Source organism: Podarcis liolepis, assembly GCF_965112155.1.
Source record: "Podarcis liolepis genome assembly, chromosome: 16".
NCBI classification, from domain to species: domain Eukaryota; kingdom Metazoa; phylum Chordata; class Lepidosauria; order Squamata; family Lacertidae; genus Podarcis; species Podarcis liolepis.
In genome coordinates this window covers 1,526,365-1,550,877 of record NC_139567.1, presented here as the reverse complement: position 1 = coordinate 1,550,877, position 24,513 = coordinate 1,526,365, and the positions used below count along the sequence as shown (strand labels likewise).

The 24,513-nt window shown below is 45.9% G+C and overlaps 1 protein-coding gene across 3 annotated transcripts in view; it reads right to left on the bottom strand.

Annotated features, from left to right (window-relative positions):
- BMP1 (bone morphogenetic protein 1) overlaps positions 1–24,513 on the bottom strand; it is a 151,833-nt gene that overhangs the window by 6,945 nt on the left and 120,375 nt on the right. For 2 of the 3 annotated variants that reach the window (XM_083480377.1, XM_083480378.1), the window contains exons 10-18: positions 23,207–23,323; positions 21,846–21,991; positions 20,262–20,457; positions 19,274–19,399; positions 18,094–18,254; positions 16,910–17,090; positions 3,659–3,784; positions 909–1,036; positions 40–253 (exon numbers count right to left, since the gene is read on the bottom strand). In XM_083480377.1, the coding sequence (XP_083336503.1) occupies positions 40–253; positions 909–1,036; positions 3,659–3,784; positions 16,910–17,090; positions 18,094–18,254; positions 19,274–19,399; positions 20,262–20,457; positions 21,846–21,991; positions 23,207–23,323 (1,395 nt within the window). Of the gene's footprint in view, positions 1–39; positions 254–908; positions 1,037–3,658; positions 5,038–16,909; positions 17,091–18,093; positions 18,255–19,273; positions 19,400–20,261; positions 20,458–21,845; positions 21,992–23,206; positions 23,324–24,513 lie in introns of all 3 variants that reach the window. The other variant, XR_014520206.1, reaches the window with a different exon arrangement.

Genomic DNA, 24,513 nt, shown 5'->3' with positions numbered 1-24,513 from the left:
ACCACCCATCTTTGGCAACGAACCAGTGTGGGGCGTTACCTGATGTGTAGGTTGCCTCAAAGCCTTTTCTTTGGACGGAATTATCTGAAAAGAACCTGAGGAACATCCTGTTGCTAGAAGAGATAATGGGGTCTGGTTCTTTAGACCCACAAAACCGGCCCAGGACAGGAGCTTTGGCGTCTTTCCCATTGTAAACTTCCAGGTGATCATAAGTGCATTCCTGGTGGCCTTCGATATCCAGCTCCCTGATGGTCTGAAATAGGAAACTTGCTTACAAAGACAGTGGGTGGCAAAGTGCATCGCGTGGCTTTAATGAAGACCTGCTCTGCGGAGGGGATGGTGGCCACAGGCCACATCAGACTGCCTGGCCTCACACGACAAGACATTGCTTTGTCATACAGACATACATTCATTCATACCCTCTTGCCTTGGCGGTTTCCAACTGGAAACCCAGATCATGACTCTCAAGGCTTAGTATTGACACTACGGCTGCCAGGTGCTGAATCCCAAGAAGCTTCACTTTGATGAGCCAGTTCACCTGGAGGACTAAAGTTTTTAGTTTTATGTTTGTATGTTTTATTTCACATGCGCATTGCTTTTTACTGAAAGCAGCCCAGAGACATTTGTATTATGGAGTGGCATACAAATAACAAAGATTGTCGTCTCCAGAGGTGATGTTTCAGGGTTCTTGTTTTTTTTAATCATCAGCAAAGAACCACCCTTCCTGCCACAAAAATTCTGTGAAAACAACCTGTTGTTATTTATGGTAAGGGACTCCCCACCTGACCCCTTATTTGCCCGCCTCTGTTCCTGGTGAGTTAGAGGACTGCCAGTCTAAATGCAGTTTGAAATCCTGTTGATCTATGCCTTGTTTTTCCTTCTAACACTCTTCTCTCCTGCTCAGTTACCAGTTTGACACGGTGTCCTGGCGTAGTTGTTATTGCCCAGGTGCATTCCTTCTTGCTTGGGTATTTATCAGGCCAGTTTGGGCTGGTGATGGTTGCAGTGATGGAAGTCATCTTGTGATCACAGCCAGCTGTAAGAAGTGGGACTCAGTAAACAGACAGATGCCATGAAGTCTACTTTCTATTTCCATTCCATCTTTCTTTATCCACCACATACAAGGTCACTACAGACAGTTGTTGATGAAATGGCCACAGAGAAAATAGGAAGGACCCTTACTAATCTATCAGAATATTTCTCTATCTAGTCTTGTATTGCCTATACCAGACAGGCAGCAGCTGTTTTAGGCAGAGGTTTTCCCCTTTCAGCTAATCTCTTTCCTTTTAACTGAGGTTAGCAGGGACTGTACCTGCAACCTTCTGTATGAAAAGCTTGTGCTTTAAACCATGGAGATTTTCGGCCTCCCTGGGAATTAGATATAATGTTATGGATAGTCCAATGGGCACATTAACACTGCCTAAAATATTATATAGCATTTTAAACATGCAAAGTGCATTTAACTTCTGTCTTTGCCCCTCCACAATCCTGTGGAATAGGTCACAGTCTATCCCCACTTAGGGCCAAGAACTGAGAAGGGTAATTCATACCCCCATTGCTACAAGTCTACCACGTCTCTCCCCTCAGCAACACCCACCCACAGCTCCTCCACCCGGCTTCATTCTAGTTCCACCCATTAACCCATCAGCCATGATAAATAAATTGAATGCTTGCGTTTATAGGTAGCGTACCTCTGAAGATCATATGCAAGGGCATATGTTAGTTTCCCATGGCGTTTGGCTGGAACCAAGAGTGCTGGACTTGCCCAAGGAAAAGGTGGGGAGACTGAGCCACAATGTACTATCCATCTCCCTTCAGTTAATTTACACCCCACCACAAAGAAACCTGCCCAAACAAATTCCCTTTGAATTTACCTGCTAAATACTCACTTCCCACCCAGATTCCACCACAATCAATTCTTCTGCTTTTCTCTCACTCATTTCTCCTCTGCTCATCCTCCCCTAAATAAAGCTCTTTCTGGTCTCATTCATGCCTGCCCAGAACTCTCCTTAGATGCCACCAAGTTTGTAACAGCAGATGGATCCTCTGTTCCCCACCCTCTAGGTTTCTTGGGGAGAAAGTGCAACTGTTGTCCTGGAAGAACACACTTGATGAGCCAGTCCAGCCTGCAGCCACTATGCTACCCCACCAAGCTCCTCCAAAGTAGCAAATTGTTAAAAAACACACGTTTGCATTAATGCTACTGCCAGAGCACCAGAAACCACCAAACAATCCAATATTGATATCCATGGAGTTTTCCCCCTTGAGATGACAGTTCAGGGGCAGTTTCTTCCATAAAGAGCACAGCATGATGAACCACACCGAAGGGACAGTGGCCTACCCACCCCTGTGAATCTACAGCACAAAACAGATCTGATTCTTGATCTTCCAAATCAAGTCTGGCACCTTCTCTGCTGAACCACAGAAATTCTAGTGCCCCCAATAACTTTCAAGTGAGAGCAAGCACAGTACATTTGCCAGACTAGTTCTTCAGAAAGCAGTGAAACAATCAAGCCTGGGATCTGGGATGTGTGTAACAGTACATTGCATTAAAGCAGGGTAGGAGAACAGGATCCAACCCATGGGCCAAATATTGGCCTCCCTAACCCTCTGCAGGCCATTTTGATGGGTGGATGCAGACTCCCTCCTGCCAATCACCCGATGTCACAATGGCAAAACAAAAAATACTTATTGGCGGACACAGCTGGAGTTGCACCTACAGAGGAGGAGCATTTGCACTGCGGATTCTTGGGCTTGCTGCCAATGCAGATCCCAGCCAGCTTGCTGTAGGTGCCCATCAGCTGTTGGCTGCCTACAGGAAGTCCGCTGGGATGTGCTGTGCTACCAAGTTCCTGAAGTGGAACTCCCTTGTGCAGCTAATTGGGGCAGGCCTGCTGCCAGCACCAATAAGTAAACTGGCCCTGAGAAGAGGCACTTTTAAGGCTTCAAATTGTTCCACAGCAGCCCATTTTCAGCTGCCCCACATCTGATATCACATATGACATCAGAGGTGGGACACATGGGTGCCTCACAGGGGGAAATTGTGACCTATGCTCTAGGGCCTCTTGATGTGTGCAGGCTACAAGTTCCCCACCCCTACATTCAAAGCAAGGATGGGGAACCTGTGACATTCCAGATGTTGTTCCTGCTCCCACTCCCATCAGCATCAGCCAGCAGGACCAGGGTTCAGGGGACCTGTAGTCCAACATCATCTGCAAAGCCACAGGCTCTCTACCCCGGCATTAAATACTACTACAAAAACCTGACCCTGGCCCCATATCTTCCCTTGCCCATGGACACCCCTAGTTCCATGGGATGCAGGGGGCTGCCCTATGCCCCTGCTTCATCTAGCCCAGTCTTGCCTATTCTAAACTGGCAGCAACTCTCCCGCTTCCTAGGCAGAAAAAGATCTTTCCTATCCCCTGCTCCCTCTTCCTGGGGATGGGGCCAGGGATTGAAGCTGGGGTCCTCTGTATGCAAAACATGTTAAGAAAGTGGTCAATAGCTGGCACATATTACACAGGTGGAGGGCATCTATCTTGCATCGCTGGACCCAACCAATCTTTTATGCCTATGGATTTTCAGACAAGGATTTTGGCATTGGCACTGGGAGATCCACAAGGGGAACCCTTTTCACCAAGAAAACCATGTAACGCACCTTCTTTGCAGTCATGCTTGTTGTCGTGCAGCACAAAGCCGCTGCGGCACTGGCACTCGTAGCTGCCAAAAGTGTTCAGGCACTCGTGCTGGCATCCACCATTATCCTTCGAGCATTCATCTTTGTCTAGGAAAGAAGCGTCACTTGCTTAGCAGCTGCCCCCTACTGACCAACACAGTTATTGTAGACAAAGTGGCATCTAGATCAGCTGAATTAATTTGAAAACTGGCAACTTCCAGTGTCAGTGAGCCCATGGCATGATTTCAGCAAGATTAAGTCCTTCATAAATTCTATGGTTTACCACATGATTTGAGTCCTCCCTGAACAAGGGAGAACAAAACACAATGACACTTTGGGCCAGTTTATGCAATCAGCAGAATAAAACAGTAGAGCTATTCCTGGGTGGTAGCAGTCCTCAAGTAATGGAAGTGCCCCCTCCCAATGAAGCAGCATGTCAAGAGCAGTTTTGTCCCGCCTTCTCCCAGAGAAATGTGCAGAGAGGGGCCTTCAGGAACTGCCTATAGTCCAACAAAAGCTTTTCCACTTGAGTCTGCTGACTGAATAAACTGGACTTTTCATGCCACTGCTTGCCTCTTCCTTGGTTTATGTTAGGCTAGGTTAGTGACTGTTCTTCCGACGGAGCCATTCGACTCCAGCACCTCCCCTGCCCGTTCTCAGAATGCAGAAAGAAACTACCAAAGCACCAAGCTACTCTGATGCTCAGCAGCACCCAGATTGGCAGGACAGCCCCAATTAAGTCTCTCAGCAGCACAAATCAGGGTTCCACAGTATGTGAAGAGTAAAATGGATGGTGCCAGAGTCCATAATCCTAGCCAAGACTACCCTCTATGTACAGATGATGCTACACAGCACATAACAAATGGGCATAACCATTACCTGCTTACTGAACAGATGAGCAAGAAGAAAAACAGACACATGGACAACAAGGAGATGCAGGAAAGAGACCAGGACATGGTGCCCCTCTTTACTTATCAATGGAAAATGTCACAGACACAATAAAAAGGCAAAAACAAGGTCAGCTGGTCAATGACAAACCAGAGAAATCGAAAAACAACAGTGAATGTTAAAAGCACCAGCAATCAGTTCAGTCAAGAAAGGATTTGGGGAGTTCTGTTGGGGCAACGACTAGGGCTGTTTTCTTGATGGCAAAACCTCCAAGCTTAGGGTAGAACAGAGGAGGGGGGGTTCTCCCTGTCTTGGGGAACATGAGGAATACTGATGAACCCATTCCTTTGGAGGTGCTGTGGAGTTCCTGAGAAACAAATGGAAGGGCAGCCAAGTTCAGTATGGGGCTTGTGTGCGCTTCTTCAGGCGAAATTTCAAGCCTGGAGGACGCATTTTCGGTAGCTGGTTCTTTTCTGAAATGAGAGAGGGAGAAAAGATGAGAGGAAGTACAAGGGAATGGGCTGAGGTGGGAAAAAATAATGTTACTTTTAAATCATCAGTTGGAGGGGCATGCAGTGAGAGGCCATACTCTTACAGTGCATACCACAAACAGCCAAATTAAGAAGCAGCTAAGATACAGAGAGGGACACAGCTACAGGAAAGAGAGAGACTGCATCAAGAAGAGGCACTGCAGTCTGGTTGAAGGCAGAGGGGTCTAATAAGCTGATTCAACCTAAAGCACAGTTCCAGGACCTTCAGCCGAGCTTCAAGTGATGGCTATCAATACAACTTTGGTGTACCTGTTTGCAGTAGAGACAAGGTGGAGACCTGGGAAGGATGCTACCCACAGCTCAAGAAACATCCTTGGAAGATGATTAAGATCCTACCCTGTTAAATCAGCAGAAATTCTGGGTATGCCAAACTGTGGCATCATAATCTAACAGCACAAAGAGAACTGAGATTTCCAGGGCCCAAAATCAAAGCCCCCCAAAATGGCTCACTGCCAGACTGCAGGAAGCAGCATTGGCAGGAGGCTCAGGAAGGTGCAAGCCAGAGGAGGATTGCTGATGCTCCATAAAGGAGAAACGTAATGTACCTGCACGTTTTTTCCCTTTGGAGCAAACAGCAGTTTGAATTTGGGTTATGAAAAGAGTGCTGTGGGAAGGGTTAAAAATACCTCTCCCCCACTTGATTTGGCTTCTCTACCCTGCTTAGAACTAAAACAAAAAAAGAGCAAGAACTTAAAAGCCAAAATGTTGGCTACAGATGTGCTGCTAGAACTCTGGCATAGCAAGCAAATTAAGCAAGCCAGTTGCAACTGCCTCCCTTTCTCTCTCTGCTTTCAGGCCACCTTTGGTCTCACGCAGGCAGAGGGCTGGGACAATTCTGCTGCTCACACCAATCCTGTCCACTTAGTTGTCGTGTTCTGTCCCTTCCCACTTTTTTTGCCTGGTACTCTGATCCAATGCATCTCAGGTGTATACACATTCACACCATCCTCTCGTTTTTCTCAGAGAAAGAGATATATATAATTCCTTTCTTTTCTTGGGCAGTTCTGCTGCTGCGTCTTTGGCAGGTGGGCCTTTGTGGGGAGAGGCAAGAAGACCTAATGTTCCTCTTTAAAGAGAAATTTGCTTCCTCACTAGGAAAGCTGGAAGTGATTACTCCCTCTGGGCTCCAACTGCACTAGCTTTCCTCAGGACACATCCCAGGAAAAGAGTTGATGCAGCCTAATTGCTCCTTTACCTGTTTCTGATTTGGAACAGGGTCTACTGGAACTCTGCAACTTCTTACACCAGAAGGCCATCCATGGAGATGTCTAACTTGAAATGACACTGACCTGGCAGTGTTGGAACCTCTGGTATAGTAAAGAACACAAGGTGGCACTTGCGTACCTTTAAACCTTAAACTGTGCACACAGATCCCAGAGCACTAAAGCACACAAGCCTAAGCCTGAGGTTGCGTGCATTTCTGAATCACAAACACAAAAGCTCTACCAAAACAGATACATCAAACAACAATTTAAGCAGAGCTGCATTATGCTAACATGTAATGGCCTCTGACTCTAAAGGCTGTTTGGATACCTGTTGACAAATATCACTGTTTTACATCTGCCTAAATAATAATAATTTTATTATTTATACCCCACCCATCTGGCCAGGTTTCCCCAGCCACTCTGGGCGGCTTTCAACAGAACATTGAAAACAGAATAAAACCTCAAACATTAAAAACTTCCTTAAACAGGGCTGCCTTCAGATGTCTTCTAAAAGTCGGATAGTTGTTTATTTCTTTGACATCTGATGGGAGGGCGTTCCACAGGGCGGACGCCACTACTGAGAAGGCCCTCTGCCTGGTTCCCTGTAACCTCACTTCTTGCAATGAGGGAACAGCCAGAAGGCCCTCGGTGCTGGACCTCAATGTCCAGGCTGAATGATGGGGGTGAAGATGCTCCTTCAGGTATACTGAACCGAGGCCATTTAGGGCTTTAAAGGTCAGCACCAACACTTTGAATTGTGCTCGGAAACATACTGGGAGCCAATGTAGGTCTTTAAGGACTGGTGTAATATGGTCTCAGCTGCCACTCCCAGTCACCAGTCTAGCTGCCGCATTCTGGATTAGTTGTACACAGTTTCTGGGTCACCTTCAAAGGTAGCCCCACATAGAGCGCATTTCAGTAGTCCAAGCGGGAGATAACTAGAGCATGCACCACTCTGGCGACACAGTCTCCAGGCAGGGATGGTTTCAGCCTGCGTACCAGGTGGTGCTGGTAAACAGCTACCCTGGACACAGAATTGACCTGCACCTCCATGGACAGCTGTGAGTCCAAAATGACTCCCAGGCTGTGCACCTGGTCCTTCAGGGGCACAGTTGCCCCATTCAGGATCAGGATCATACCGCTTTATCACTACCTGAAGGAGTCTCAAAGCGGCTCACAATCTCCTTTCCTTCCTCCCCCACAACAAACACTCTGTGAGGTGAGTGGGGCTGAGAGACTTCAGAGAAGTGTGACTGGCCCAAGGTCACCCAGCAGCTGCAGGTGGAGGAGTGGGGAAGCGAACCCGGTTCCCCAGATTACAAGACTACCGCTCTTAACCACTACACCACACACCACAAGACTTCATTTTGAATCGTCAGAGAAGCACCAGGTACCTGCAGCACTTCCAGCTGCCCATGTATTCCTTGGTCGGCAGAAGCACCCTAGGATTGCTTTCTTACCGCCTGCCATCACTCTGGTGATCTTGTCCTCTTGCTGAGGTGTGTGCTCTAAAGGCAGAGGGATTCATTCTCATGCTAACCAGGCCTTGGGTTAGATGGTCCTCAGGGTCCTTCTGACACTACTGTTCTAGGATTCTACAATTCCTCAAGTGGACTCAGTGGTCTACACTTTATTCAGCTCCAGACACAACCCACTGTGCTGAGAAGGGTAATTTTCCCCACAAGAAGGGCATGCGCACAAATGTGTATTTGCTAGAGGAGCTGAAACACCAAGTAGTTTTTTTCCTGCATTCCCTACAAGGTTTTGCTACGCCAGGGTCCTAGAGAGCTTGAGGAGAACATTAAAATGGCTTTTAGAGAGCTATTCTTCAGTTACTCTAGGTTGTTTGAGCTACATCACTAGGACAAGTGACAAATAATGGGGCTTGAGACAGTTTTGGAAAAGGAATCCAACGGAGGTTTCATCCTGCTGCTGGGCACCTGAAGGTGTGCTACTGTGACCTGTGTGAGAAGAGACAGAAGGGCAGGAATTGGTTTATAGCTTTGCAAGTCTTGCATCTTTGGTCTTTGTAGAAGCAAGAAAAAAATGTACTTCCCTATTTACATTTTCTGCACATTCAGCATAAATATTTGTTGTCAAGGTGGCTAACAATTATAGATAAAATATAGCATCCTTGCCCCCTCCTGGCACTTGCCGCAGGGAGAAGGAGGCCCAGCGTGGATCCCAGCTCTGCACTCCCCATTCCCCCCCCCCCCAGCGTGGGAGCAGGTGTCACATGATGCACCCCTCCAATGTGGGGAGCAAGTGGGCACCCTGGCGCAAGGCATGCTGAAAAGATGAAACCCTTATATATAGTTGGAAGAGATAAAAACCAAGAGAATCTTAAAATGTATATTTTAACATGAAATCAAAGCTAACCAATGCCTGGGGTTTGTTGAGCTTAAATGATGGTTCTGAGCTAATGTTAAAAAGCTGCCTATATATTTAAATATGTATACTGATGTACTTATACGATATATGAACGTGATTTTGTGTAATTTTCTTTATGGTTATTACAAGCAAGCAAGCAAGAAAGCAAATAAATAAATAAATAAATAAAGGCAAAGACAAAAACTGCAAAATGAAAAACAACAGCTAAAAGTGTAGCAGGTTTTGAGTGTTATTGATTTTCCACGGAGTTTCTGCTGCTGGCATTTACCTTTCTGCTTAAAGATCCCTCTTTTATCCCAAAGTGAGAGATGGAGCTGCATTTAATCTATTATTGTCACTCTGTCTCCTCTCCTTCTTTCCTGACGGTTTCACACAAGTGGCTTTAACTAGTTCTTGATTCAATCTTTTTTTTGTGTCATGTGACTATAAGCCTACATTACCCAGAATGCTCAGCTGCCTTGCATATGCCTCTTCTCTGCTTTGTCTTCTGCCTGAACAATGGCCAACCCCAACAGAATTTAAGTATTGCATATAAAAAGAGTTGTTGTCTTCTTGCTCCCTCGTGCCTCTCACCTCTCCCTCTCCCTCTTCCTTTTCTTTCTAAAAAAGCAAAACCAGAAAATGCTGACTGTTCCCCTTGCACCACCTGTGTGTGCCCCGGTTGTGTGCTATGAATGACCCACCAGCTGAAAGTCAAAGCTGCAAGGCACAGGCCCCGTTCACAGGAGCCCAGGGAACCGGAAAGCACCTAGCAGAGGAACACGCTGCGCAGCTCTGGGGTTTTCAAATCATAGGTTTAAAGGAATCTCTTCCTTCATGCAGAGAACTGTTGAAGAGCTCACCCAACATAGTAAGTGATAATAATAATAATAATAAAAAATAAGTATGACTATTATATTTTATATTAGACTGATACCTTTTAGGTTTAACTTTGCAAGCTTTCGAGCTACACAGAACTTGTGAGGCAGGAAAAGGCTGATGTTCACTGATGGCTTTTGTTATCTTCAAAAGGCATTTCTCAGCTCTAACAACACTTCAACAAACAAAGTCTGCCTGTTACTCACCCTCCTGATGTGGTGGCATAATGCACATCCAGAGCAATACTCGGAAGACAAGGATGCCCATTGAGGGGGCTTTGCACAACTTTCCCTCACTGGAGTCTGCAAATGGCAGCATGAATGGGGTGCAGCTTGTGGAGATTGCTGTCCACCAAGCAATGGCTTTTCCCAACTGCTTTGCCCCCCCCCCCCGCCTGAGGAGCCCCTCCCAGACCACGACTGGAGGACAGCAGAAGCCGCTAGGGAGAGAGAAGAGGAGTTCAGGGATATTTCTTAAAAAAATAATGCAGTTGTGTGCCCTTGTTTCTCAATTTGATCCTCTTACATGGTGTTGTATGTTTTGTGATATTTTATGCATTGTGACTTGACATTATTTTTTATTGATTATTGTTTAGTAATTCTTTATTGTAACGGAGAAGTGTAAACTGTTTAATTCTTATTTGCTGATATTTAATTATACTGTTTACTACTACATTTTAATGGATTGATGCTTTGCCCCAATATTCACGAATATTGCTTTATTTTATATGTTGTTTATTTTAAAGCTATTGTGACTTTTTTGCATTGGGTCAGGTTGTTATTAGGTGTGTGAACATTGCTGTCTATTTTGTTGTTTCTTCAGCTTGTAAACTGCCTTGTGAATAGTAAGAGAGTAAGGCGGTATACAAATTTAAAGTGAAATGAAATAAATGACTGAATGTCTGTGGGAACCGAGTCGTGGGGATACAGATATGCTCTAAGCGCACTGCCCAGCAGGGACCTGGCAATCCAAGATTTATGTTCAACAAGGTTCCAGGTGGACTCTGAGATATCCCCGCTGCACTGAACATTGCCACTTCTCAGTTCAGGCTACTTCCCAGGGTTGTTGTAAAGCAAAACATTGCTTTGAGCTCCTTGGCAGAAAACAAAAGCCACAACTTAACAATAGTTAATAATGTTCGCTGATGTTCTGGTGATGAGCTGGCAGTACTGTGACACACAATCTGATGAGAACGGGATAAAATCTGTATTTGTAACCAGTTTTGCTTTCTCTAGACAATCTGCATGGCCAGATTGTTCTGATTGGGATCACTTTGAAGGCAGATTGCAGGGGCTATGGCATGATGGCACAGGCTGGTGGGCAAAGGTTTCCCAGGACTACTTTATCGTTGTGATTTTTGCTTTAGAATTCAGTGCTACTTGGAAGCTTGCACATTCCTTTACCAGCAGATCTTGAGTCAGTAACAAATACCTCCAACATTCATTTGTGTTTCATTTGCAAGGCCTGTTAGGGACATGATAGTACACAGATTAAGAAGGCTAAAAACATTCATCTTAACAGTGTCAAAAGTTCCTATATATAAACAGTCAATAAGGCCTCTGCTCAGGTGAGTTCCCTTGAACCATAAGGAAGAGGAAGATAACAAGGTACTCACCCTGCTGCCTCTGAAGTCTTGTTGGCTGGGTTTTATTCTGGGATGGTTCCTGGCTTCTTGATTGCTGGGTGAAACATGCCTTGCTTTTGTTTTTAAAAAAGTAATTCAAACATACCATACCCCAAAACCAACTCAAATGATTTTTTATCTAGTTGAATGTTCCCTAGCTAAGAGCAAGAGAGCACCCTTCACAAACAAAGTGGCCAAGCCATCTTCTTTAGAAGCTGGGCTCATCTGATGCCATACGTGGAGGCTGTAGAATGCCTTGCCCAGAACTGGGGGGGGGGTATTTCTAAGCTGGGGTGGCAAACAGGGTGCACTGATAGGGACCGGAATCCAGGAGAGGGAAGAAGGAAGCACAAACCTTTCATTGGCTTTCACCTGACTTTTATAGACGGAGAGTTGGAATGAGACAATTTTTTTTTACCACATCTGACATTTGGTAAACTTCCTTCTATCATTTGGAAGGTACAAAGAAACCAAATGGTTACATACACTCTGTGCTAAATTACCACTTGGTAAATGTTTGTGTGGCTCTACCCAGATTTAGGGAATAGGCCATACATGCACATGGTGAAGCCCATCTTACTTCACACATGACTTAAGGAATACTCATACACCCAACTTCTGTTATAGAGACAAGCACCGTCTTGAAAGGGATTGCTCCCCAGAACCAAATCCTTTGCAGCAAATAACCAGGTACCTATGTACTGGCATAATGATGCAAAAGCAAACCGTTCAGGATCCACCACCCTCAAGGGTTTCACAGAAGAACAAAAGCTGCAGATATCCTCAAAGGTTTATCCAGGAATTAAACAATGATAATTTAATAAGATAATTTAAACTGACGAAGTTATTGCCTAGACTTTGATCCCACGCAAGGGCTCTGCTTGATGCTCATCAGGTGATGTGGAGAGGCCTTATAGCCAGCGACTGGGAGCATCATTCCAAAGCCTTGGGCAGAAATCTCTCATAGCCCTGCTGGCTGAGACCTTGTTGGCCAAAGACTCCAGAACTGAACCCGGGACTTCCTGCATGCAAAACAGGTCGTCTCCCATGGCGGGGGGGGGGGAGAGTGCATTGGTCCATCTGCATACATAGAGGCCTTTAATAAGCCGTTGAGAGTTTATGCGGCTTTTGTTTCCCTGCCATCTCTTTCCTGTGACATTGCTGAAGCTTTTGCTGATTATGCCAGCTGGGGCGGCCTGTTTTTGAAAGTGTCAAGATAAAAGTTGCTCAGAAACCAGAGATTATTTTGTCGCACTGACATGAAAGTAACAAGACAACATGGAACACAAGACAACATAAGCAGGTAATGGTTTCCCAACATCCTCTGCCTTCTCTGAGCCAGCAGTGGTCTGGCTACATTCTACATTCTCCTCTAGAATCTCTGTGTGTTTTGGGGGGGTCTTGCCCCATCTTATATGCTGCATACATCAGACAGATCATTCCTGCAAAAAGGCAAACAATCTTCAGGATGGATTGACAACAATGCCTAACTAGTCCAGAAAAAGGGGTGTTGGCTCCCCACTGTCTATCCTATATCAGGGTTTGTCAAAGCAAGTGGAGAAACAGAGAAGCTGCCATCAAGCAGAGCAAAAGCCACGTTGCCTTGGGATGTGGTCAGAAGAAGGGCGTGCAACCCCACAGCCAAGTGTGTCATAGCTGAGAGTGGAGTTGGTAAAAGGTCAAGCAGAGCACACAGACAGCATAGTACAGGCAGGAAAAGCAGTGAACTTGCAGAGTTCATACGCCTGGTGAGTGTTAAAAATTGAAAAGAGCAATGCTAGAGGATGCAGTGCCTTAAAGAAGGCAAGTTGGCTCAATGTGAAAATGGAAAGCTCTGTCTGTCATTCAAGAAATGACCAACTTTGGATTTGGCTCCAAGTCAAGGCTGAAATGAAGAGCAGCATTTAGGTCAGGGCTTCCCACTGTGGAATTTGTGCCTTCTAGGGATCAGGAGAGTACAAGCTGGAGAAGGCACCAGATGGAACCCGATGGATGTGGCAGATTAAGGGCTTTTCTACACTTCTTCACTTTTCTACACCCAGATGGAGCAAACAGCAGCTCAGCTTTCCTCAGGAATGATTTCTGCTTGGATTTAGAGCTAAAGAGCAGCTTTTCTCTGGGAAAGGGAAGGTGAAGGGGAAACTGCTTGGACCTGAGCTTTCTCAGCATTGGAGAAGTGGAAGCAGGGATGAGCCCTAAGATGTCCAAGCAGTTCCTGGCTTTGTGGGACGTGCGCAGCAAGGGAAGCCAACTGGGTTTCCAGTGAGAAATGGTGCTAGAATGCTCCTGAGGGGACCGAAGAAGGGCTTGGCCACGAACCATGACAAAGCTGTGATCGAGAGAGGCTTGGCCTTGACTGCTGTTGCAGCAGGCAACCAGCTCTTCCCCCAGCGTGCATATTTAAGAAGTATGTAAAATCAGGTAGAACAACACCAGCTTCTGTAAGGTCAGGGCAGCCGACCATCTGCATCTGGCAAAGCTTCTTGCTGGCTGCACTTCTCTCACACACACTTCACAGGAAGGCAGTTGCACTGGGCTGTATTCAGTGCTAGCCCTGCTCAGCACAGACCCATGGAAGTTAATGGACATGACTAACTTAGATTAATTAATGGCAATGGGTCTGCTCTGAGCAGAATGAGCACTGAATATGGTCCTGTCAGACTTATCTCAAAGTCACTCTGTTCAGGATAAGGATACTGAACTCACATCTGACTGTTCCCATTTTACATAGACTGGCATCATGCATTTAGTTATAGATTGACCCTATGGAATCTATGGGAATTTTAAAAAGCTCACCTGAGCACAACTGTAGCTACTGCCTGCATCTCCCATTAACCAGCAACTCAGATAGCTAACAAGGATGGCTCACGATAAATGCTTAGAAAGGGAAACCGATGCCTCTTTAATCTGATGTAATTAAGTGCACATCAGATAGCCAGAAGTCAATTTTAGCAAAAACAATGCAATTTAGTAAGAAGCACTTCACTCCAAATAAGAAAACATATTTGAAGAATAGCTGTCAGAAGCTGCAGACTGACAACAAAGCAACTATCACCAATAAATCTCTCCCTCACCACCAGTTCCTTTTCAAGGCAATGTTTTCCTCAAAACACTGTGCCAGAGTTTGTCAGTCATAAAGTCCTGCAAATGGCTTAGTTTCTGTACCTGACAAATGCATTTTGTTTGAGAAGCAGAATATCCTAAACGTCCTTGCTAGTTGCAGACTGTATAAAGATGAGCAAAAATATAGACAGGGACATAAATTCAGCAGTGGTACAAGTATCGTGAGAAAATTAGGGCTTTTTAAACCAAATTCCATGTTGGAGGCTACATCTGTTTCAAGAGAATTTTTATTAAATACCAGCATAAAAGGCAGTATCTGAGTTAAGGGGACTTTAAAAAGGGCTGCACTTGGCAGTATCAGCCCTGGGAATTACAATATATTCCCACAACCTCTCCTCCCCCCCCACCCCCGCAACTCTGCTCTTTTCCTGCTTTATACTGTAATTTAACCACTTTGCAAGGGCTTTCACAGATAAAGGCAGCAAAGACACATTAGCTCAGTCTTTGTAGCAACATATGATGTCAATGGGCCATCCATAGGATTGAGGCTAAGGCTAATTGTGTTCAGGCCAAGACAAAAAAACACATTTCCACACACATGAGAGAACATCTGGATGGGCCAAACTACATGGGATGTTAAATGCATCTTTGTGTCCGAGGCGCTGTATTTTACAAATTCAATTTGCATTGGGCACATGGGGGGGGTGATAAATTAAGGGGCTAAGAGCAGGCATGGAGGGGGAGTTTAACTGCTTCCTCCCCTGTTGTGGACCTGAAGAAAATTCTTCCTCTGAACCTGCTATTTGCACCAGCAGAAAATCCCCCATCAGCACCACAAAGGGAGTTTCCTGCAAAGCAAATTCAGCTGAACTTCCATTCATGTCAATGGGGACTGGAATGTATGGTCCCAGCAGTTTAATGTGAGATGACACAGGCCGGGATCGTGTGGGAGCCCGATTACACTTGGTATGAATGAGGAGCAATTAAGAAAGGAAAGAGCCTGACCACAGTGGTGGCCTCTCCTCTGCATGTAACAATTATAGAAAGACTAGCACAAGAAGCCTCAATGAGGCTGAACGAGAGCAGGTGCAGGATGCTGGAGAACATGAGCCCAGCCTGCTCTCGGTGCCAAGTCTTCTTTAGGTCTGCCCCAAGTGTGAAGGAAACTACTGGTGTGCTGGCAATTATAACCCTCTTCAGGTATTATACACACATGGAATATGCACACAGGAAAGAGCACTCCAACCTCCACACTCCCCCCCCCCATCCGGTCACCTCCATGAGTTAGGTGGGTCATTTGGCAGGGGTGCTCCAGTTATGGGATGCCCAGAGCCTACATGAATAACCTTTCTGCATTGGGCAAAGACCTTTTCATTCATTCTCCCAGACCTTTTAGAACTATGTTTCCCCCCATGGAACAGATTAATTCTGCATCTGGATTTAAAATGCTGCTGTGTTGCTTGTGCTGGTTTTCAGGCTGAAGTCTGAAGTGATGGCTTTCAATGTTTTCAATGTATATTGCCTGACTCTGTGTGAACTGCCCCAGGGGGCATTGTTGATTTCGCAGCCAGCAGATGTTTTAAAGGAAGAACTAAATAGGCTCCTGCATGATGTAGAACCATAGACAATCAGGATTCCACACCATTGGAATGAGCACAGGATGCCCTCCCCATAGATGGGTGATAGAGGGGCAGATCCATGCATGCATCCCCACTCACACGCTCTAATTCCTTGTGGGTAGAAGGTCTGAGAAGAGGTTACACCACTGGGGCTGCATGAAAAATGGGTGTCTTAATGGCCCTTCAGCAGAGGAACATGAATTCAGCAATTTTGCTTTCTCTTGCTCTGAAGGGATCTTCTGACAACAAGATTCGTGCAAGAATCAATCTCCTCTGTAAAGAGGAGCAGAAATCATGGCTACTGTTAGACACAGGAGACATGGCTCCATAGTCAAACAGACTCACCTGCTGCACGGGACAAGGGAATAGCACCTCACATGACGCTAACAGGGCTTCAGCAACCATGGGTGCCTAAGGAAACCAGTAGACCTTTTAATTACTGGGAGTATAGCAGTCATGGTATTCTGACTGACAACTTACAGGGTATGTTAACTCCCTCCTAATTCAATGCTCTGGAAGTATACACGCAAAGAAGAGGAACGGCACCATCTGGCCATGTCTATGCAGTGCCCAAGAGAGAAGGGAAAAAAGGAATCAGGATGGTTAGGCAAGACTCATGTTTGTGTGCCTGAAAAGAAGTTGAATACCTCACTGTGTAGACAGAATACTTTGCTGGTTTAAAATACAGATTTCTGAAATGTGGAGTTCTTAAGGGACTCAGTATGCACTGGGGGCAGGTCATCCTATCCTCAGCTGGTGCAAAGTGGAACATTAAGTCTCCTAGGACCAAGGAAGATTCACACCCAGTTCAAGAGTGGGGGGTGAACACTATTCCTGGTGAGTTCCTTCCAGGGGGGTCTGCCAACAGAGCTAAGTGCAGAGCAATCCTTTAAAGAACCCCAGAGTGCTCCTGTGGGGAGAGATCAGGGACTGCACCCTCTAAGCACAGGTAAGTGTATAAAAGGGGTTAGTTGCTGGAATGAGGGGAAGCAGCCAAAAGATATCCATGCCTTGAGTGCACCAAGCGGCTCTACCTGAGAAGAAATGAGCTTTGAAACCCTTCTTGGAGACAGTGTTGTCGGACTTGAACTCAATGCGCATGTTGTTGTACTGGGAGGTGATCACATCAGGCTTTTCTGCCCCACAAAACTTGCCGTGTAGTTTGGCCTCAGAAGTGAGGCCGCTGCGCACTTCTACAAAGTCATACTTGCAGACCTGCGGGAAAGGCAGAAACAGGTGATTCCCCAGAGTTACGGAAGGTGGGCGAGAGGCCAGAGGAAAGAGTCTGCGGATCTTCTATGCAGCCCACAGTATTTTGACACCTGAGGTTAAAATATGCTCCCTCCAGCCCCAAGCACAGAAAGACAGCCTTTGATGTCCACGCACCATCTTCCCTTGGTACAGGGATGTTTTACATTGTTTAGGGGTGGAAGGATGAGAAGGGCTCCCCCCCTTGTGCATTTATATCTGTAGAGAACAAAAGGACACAACAATATTTTCTTTATAAGAATCTAAGAAGATCCCTGGCTGCATCCGGGTCAGAATCCTGTTTCCCACTGATAGCTACATTCTTCTGGGCAGCTCACCAACAGGGCATGAGGACAGCAGACCTTCCATGCGATTGCACCCCCGGCAGTTGACATTCTGTGTTTCCTTTCTCTGAACAAGGAGGTTCACCTAACCATTATGGCTGATAGGCCCCCCAAAGACCTTTCCTCCTCCATAAACTCCTCTAATCCTCTTTCAAAACCATCTAACACAGCAGCCATCACCACAACTCCAGGCAGTAAAGTCAATTTACTTATGTGTTTTCTGAATAATATTTTGTCGATACTGATTCTAGTGTTAATCAGTTTCACTGGGTGACCCTGAGTTCTATTATTAGGGGACAGGGAGAAATGTTTCTCTCTATCCACATTCTGCCCTTCCCCCTCCACCCCTGCCACTCATTCCTTCTCAATACCCCCCCCTGAAATACTAACTCAGGTACCAACTGCAGCATGGATCAGGGCCTTTTGGGTGGCTGCTCCAAGGTTGCAGAATAATTTACCACGGGGGGGGGGTGTCAGAATACACCTCACCTCTGACCCTCAGAAAGTGGCGCAGAGGCTCTTCACTTCCTAATCCCAGGGGATGCAAGGTAGCTGGATACCCTCCTAAGGGGTGTGACACTCCAAAGGGTTAGTGAAGGAAGTTCTGCTTAAAGCCAGGCACTCACATCATTGCCCTCTGTCTCAAAGAAGTCAAACTGCAAGGATATACGGTACTGGGTGGGTGCCACCAGCTGCCAGATGCAGTTCTTGTTGGGCGGGTATTCCTTTGGCCATCCAGGGCTTGTGATGGAGCCATTAAGTTTGGTGAGGAATCCGCCACAGGCAGCTGCAAGACAGAAAACCCAACAGGTCAATCATGATGGGCATATGGCTCTCACATCCCAAGCTATCACCCTGTGGGCACTGTGTGGAACTCTGTTGTACTACAAAGGGTGTGCAATCAACCTCCTGCCTTAATCGATTTGGGACCTACCGTATTTTTCGCCCTATAGGACGCACTGGCCCATAGGACACACCTAGTTTTTTGGGGGGGGAAATAAAGGAAAAAAATTTTATTCCCACCCCCCCAGCCGCGGATATCTGCCCGAAGTGTGGGGCGCTCTGCTTCGGCGCGCCCCATGCTCCGGGCAAGCAGGCTGCGGATATCTGCCCGAAGCGCGGGGCGCTCTGCTTTGGCGTGCCCCGCGCTCCGGGCAAACAGGCTGCTATCCCCGCGGGCTTGCCGACCCCTCTCGCTCTCCATGCTTCAGCGAAAGCCTGCATTCGCCCCAGAGGACGCACACAGATTTCCCCTTTATTTTTGGAGGGGGAAAAGTGTGTTCTATAGGGCGAAAAATACGGTATATATATATTTAAGGACTGCCTTCTTTCATATGGGATCTTGCAATTGTTCTGTCCAACATCTGAGGCCTCCTCTGAATGCCATTCTAATATGAAGTTTGCAGGTCATCTGCTAGGAGCACAGTTCACTGGGTAGTGGCACTGACTCTGTGAAATTCACTCCCTGCAGAGGTTATGCCAGTTCCCAACACTTTACTCCTTAGCGAAGGCCTGGCTGTTTCAGAAGGCTGTAGGCCAACATGAATTATTTTTGCACTTCTAGGTAACCAACACAATAAGGGCTAATATTGAACAGTCAGTTGCTGCTGTTTGGGGCTACGGTAAAATAAGTGGTTTTTATTGTTTTAATTCAGTAGTTACTTTGGCTGTTTGTAAGTCATTTTTATGTTAAAGAGAAGCAGTGCATAAATTCTTCAATAAAATGATTTCCGCCGTGCCCTCGTAGCATCAACTAGGAAAAGGAGGCCCTCTGTGGCGGAGAGGTCCCACTCCTCTGATACTCACCCTCACACCGGCGCTTGTCTGGGGCCAACTCATAGCCAGGGTCACAGGCGCACTTGTAGCTGCCCAGAGTGTTGACGCAGCGCTGCTCACAGCCTCCATTGTTGGGCCTGGAGCACTCGTCCACTTCTAGGGAGACAACAGCAGAGAAGTCCCAGGGTGATGGGTGTCTATTTGGTGCCCACTTTGGGGTCAAAGAACCTAACAACTGTAGGGTTGGAAGGGACCCAGAGTGCCACCTAGTCCAACCCCCTGCACTGCATCTCTCCTTCTAATTCTGTTCCTCTCTTAAACTCCAGGAGGAGTTTCTACCTTGCTTCTTTTTCATATCGTGCCCTCAAAGAGGCAGCTATCAAGACGAGAGAGAGAGAGAGAGAGAGAGAGAGAAACTAAACTAACAGTCCTGCAAAGAAGAAAGGAAGGAAGATGAGAAGTCTTGGTAGTCTTTTGATTTAATATGGCATTTAAAAATGCTTTACATAAATACATACAAAAAATTGTCTGTGGAGGCAGGAAAGTAACAGCTTCTGGAAGTCAGAGGGTGCTGGTTTCCTCAGCTCAGCAAAATGCACATTTTCCTGTGTGAAGCCTGCCTCCTCGTTGCCAGAACAGGAACACACCAACCACATGGAATGCCTTCCCAGCAAAATGCAAGGTCAGCCTTCCCAGCCGGGTGCCCTTCCGATGTGGGGCTAATGCAAGTTGCACTCCAAAACATCCAGGAGGCACCAGGTTGGGGGAGGCTATGTAAGACGTCGGCTGCAGCATGTGAACGGGTGTGAATCTTCAGGAGCACTTTGCTTTAAGATCAGAGGGCTGAACAAGCTGATCCTTTAGATCCAAACAAGCACATAGAAAGTGGCATGGTTATGTGCCTTTTTTCAGCTGAATAAGCACAGATGCTCAGCCCATAGAAATCTGCTCCCCATCCCACAGAAAACTGATGCTGGTGTACAACACCATTGCTTCCTAGGGGAAGGACCGGGGGTACCTTTGAAGAAACTGACAGCAAAGCCAGCCTTGTTGATGGACCCATCTGACACAAACTTCATCCACAACTTGTTGGAGGTGCTCTTAATGTCATCGGGCTTATCGTAACCGCAGTACCTCCCTATCAGATTGCCTGTCTCTGTGTTACCATCCCGGATCTCCAGGTAGTCGTAAGCACAGCTATCATGTCGCTCAATCTGCGGGAATGAGGGGGAAATGCAGGATTAGGGAACATTTCATGCAGTCTTAGCCAGGATACACAGTGCATGGGGCTGCCAGAGTTGACTCTTGCAGGTCGTCTCAGTCACAAGCGGTGGTGGTGGGCAGATCCACAAGCCCTCCAGAAAGAATAACAGATTCCCAAACTCGGAAGGGACACTTGCTCTCCCCTCATGGTGCAAAGGTCCACTTCAAACAACCCACCTTGACAGCCTTACTCATTCTTTCACCGTCACTGGACCCTGTCTTACTCTATCTCTGCTACTCATTGGACTCAGCTATACAGCTGCAAATAAAATGCTTTAAGTGCATTATACAAATGTGACCACTAGGTGGCGATGGTGAGCTATGGCAAATTCAATATTTCCCCCCCAAAAAAGTTGTTTAATAAAGCATTTTCACAGTGTTTTTTATATGTATGTAGATTCCACCATTGCCCATCCTTCCTGTCCTGCTTCTCTGCTTGTCCAGCCTAATGTAGATTTTAAGTCCTGAGGGTGCAGGCTGCCCTTCTCTCGCTCCACACGCCTTCTATGCTGCTGCCATGAGGTAAGAAGTAACAATAATGAGTAACTGTGAGTGAGCAAGTAAGTAGTCGGTGGGTAGAATGCCTAGGTTGCCATGTCTAGACCCAGAAGGGATAAGGATTCCATGATATGCTACTTTTATGTGTGTAGGGCATTTGAAAAATAAATAAATAGAAAAACAGTGAAACATGTGACCCACCCCACCTTGCAGTCTTGAGAGGTACAGTCCCATGTGCTTTTTGTGACTGTGCAAATAAGCTCTGCGTGGGCCCAAGCTGAGAATGTGACAGGAATGAGGTTTTGGTTTTCCGGATCCTAGCCTGTTGACTCATGTTGCTTTCAAATGTGGATGGAACTCAGGCACTGAGATCCTAGAAAAGGCTAAAGCAGGGGTTCCTAAACGCAGTAACTTTGCTGACCCCTGCGCTAAAGGCTGTAGCAGACATGGCATCAAAGTTGTCTTGGCACTTAACATGCACATAATTTTAAAAAATGCAAATAGCAGCTCGGGGGGGGGGGGGCTGATTAAAGGGAACCATTTTCATCAGGACCACAACAGTAGAAGACAGGGTGAAATTTCCTTTCCCTACCTGCTGGCAACTATGATTATTATCACACACATACACCCCAGCAGACGCTATCTGCATTTTTAAAAACATGCATATGAAACAAACAAACAAGCAAGCAAGCAAGCAAGCAAACACACACACACACACACACTGAGAGTCTTGGGGAATGGGAGAACTGCAGGTCCTTTCTTATGGTACAGTATAGCACTGGTGATCTACTGGGAAGGCAACCCAGATGCTGGTAGTTGCTTGTGGCAATGCCTTTGGTACCTCAAATGACAGGAAAGAAAGCCCCACGTGGTATCCTTCAGAGACGATAATCTTCCAAACACACAATTTATTGGGCCGGTAGTCATCAGGATAGTTGGGAGACTGGATGTGCCCACTGTCTTTCTTCACATCTCCCCCACAGATGGCTGGAAGTAGAACATGAAGGTATGAGAAATGGATCCCATTTCTTGGAAAGGGAACCTCTGGGAATGACACTCCAGAGCAAGAAGCTCACCACCAGCTAATGCAGGGAAAGCCCACCTGGCTGCCTTTAATGCAACAAAAGAATTTTCCCCTATGAATGCCACACAGAGACCAACCAAAAGTTGAGTTGGGGAGATGGACTGTGCAAGCTGCTTTCCTTGGTGGGTAGAAAACTTGACAAGATTTATTTAAATCTGCGGCCCCCCATATGGGGCACCCAGGAACTGCACTTGGTTCCTGTTCCTCCTGATTTTTAAATTCAAACCTTAAAAAAAAAAGAGTAACGCAGGACTGGTTGGAAAGTAAAGTGTAGGCCTCCAGCCCCCCAGCCTCTCCTCTCCCTTTCCCAGACTGGCTCTTGGCCCCGCGCTTTGTCTAGCAACCTCCCACTGAAACCCACCAGAATGTCCAAAGGGAGCCTCCTGCTGCCGGGTGGGTTTGGGGGACAGGGAGGCAAGGGGCAGGTGCCTTTTCTCTTTTTCTTTTTTGGCTGTGTGTGTGAGAGAGATTTTACTGCCTTCTTGTTTGGTGGGAGATGTCTTGTTGGTTTTCCTCCTCCTTTTTTAGGTGTGGATATGTACTTTGCCCACCTGCTTTTGTGTGTTTTCCCTACTTCTTTTTGTTTTGCTGATTTTTTGAGTTGTGCAGTCTTTTTGTTTATCGCTAAATCACAAAATATATCAAAATGGTTTACATTAAAAAGATAAAAAGCATACAATAAAAGCATAAAAGAAAACAATTTAAAAGCAAAAAAGCTAAAAGCAAGCATCAACAAATCGTTCTGGGATGGGTATTCTTGCCTGCATAGACTTGGAGGAATAAAGAAGTTTTCAGCAGGTCTTTATAAGTTGGCACAGAAGTCACCCGCTTTCATGTGGTTGTGTGTGTGTGTGTGTGTGTGTGTCTGTTTTGCTCATGTTTTGTTTATTTGTGCTGTTTGTGCTGTGTCATTTAGGATATTTGTGTGTGTTTCTCTGAGCAACACCAGTTTTCCTTCTGTGAAATAGTACCATGACACTTTCTCAGATTTCCAAACCTAGGAAAAATATCATTCTGGTTTCTAGGTTTTTTCTAGCTCTTCCCCGGCTCTCTTCCCAAATTTAACCTCTACCCCTCCCTCCCCTGACTCTGCCAGGTTGAAGAAGAGAAGACAATACCTTCATAAACAGCAAAGAATCCTTTTCCCACCCAGTTGCTGCTACTGCTGAATTCTATCCAGAGGCGGCTGTCCGTAGAGTAGATGGGCTCTGGTAGTTTGTTCCCACAAAACCTACCTGGAGAAAAACCACAGGCTTCCTTGGGTATGTCACTTGCACCTCTGTTGCCATACCATTTCTTGTATGGTCACGTATACTCCTTATAAACTTTAATAATAACAATTTTATGATTTATATGCAGCCCATCTGACTGGGCTGCCCAGCCACTCTGGGCAGCTCCCAACAAAATATTAAAAACACAATAAAACATGAAGCATGCACATGCCACAAGGTGAGTAGAGCAGGAAATAAAGAGATAAAGTATGTTGACACATCAGAAATGGAAAAAAAAATCATTAAAGGAAGATTAGCTACCCAGCCCTAACCTCTATTCCCAACCCATTGCCAAATGTGTAAAATTCTTTGATAACTTGGATCTTGGAAGCAGAAGAAAAACAGAAAAAGTATAAAAGCTTATATACACATATATGTAACTTTAATTGCATAATTTATTGTGAATATGAAATCGTACAAGAAAGGATTGAAGAGCTGGAAAACAGTGGAAATGCAGAAGAAAATGGATTCTAAAGGAGTCTTATATCTGCCCATAATAGAAACAGAGGTTTGGTTGTTAAAGTCATGCCCGTTTATAATGTAAATTAGACACACTTCTGGTGAACAGTTACACCACTGGGCAGATTGCCCAGGAAAGGAACAGATTTTACATCAAATGCTGCCTTTAGATCAAGATGAAGTTCCCTTCTAAATGACAAAGTGCAGCCCCATCTGATCTAAGGGCCTTTGCTGCGAGCAAACTGGCTACTTTATTAATCACAGACCACCAACACATATCTGCCTCCATCATTTTAAAATAGTCTGCCCAAACTACAGTTCTTGTAACCAGGTAGTCCTTTACAGCAGAGTAAAACTGCTCTCAGGTAAAGAAGGAACAAAGTGCAGTGCTTTGTATTCATCCTTGATTGAACTTAACACACTCTCCAAAGGGCCCCAGATACGGCCAGTGACGAATGAGCTGATAATGATTCTAAGGGAAGTACAATTACTCATCACAAGTGAGCATATTGGGTGCTACACAAGTATGTAAGTACACAGGGAGAAAAGGAAACGTTCAAAGAGTTCGTGTTTTGTTCCCTTGCCCCTGCCTGAGTGGAGTTTCTAATATTTCTCTCTGCACTGCAAAGAGGAAAGAAATTATGCCCCCAAACATTAAACCGCCTAAGGCCTTCCCCTGAGCTGTGAAATACAAA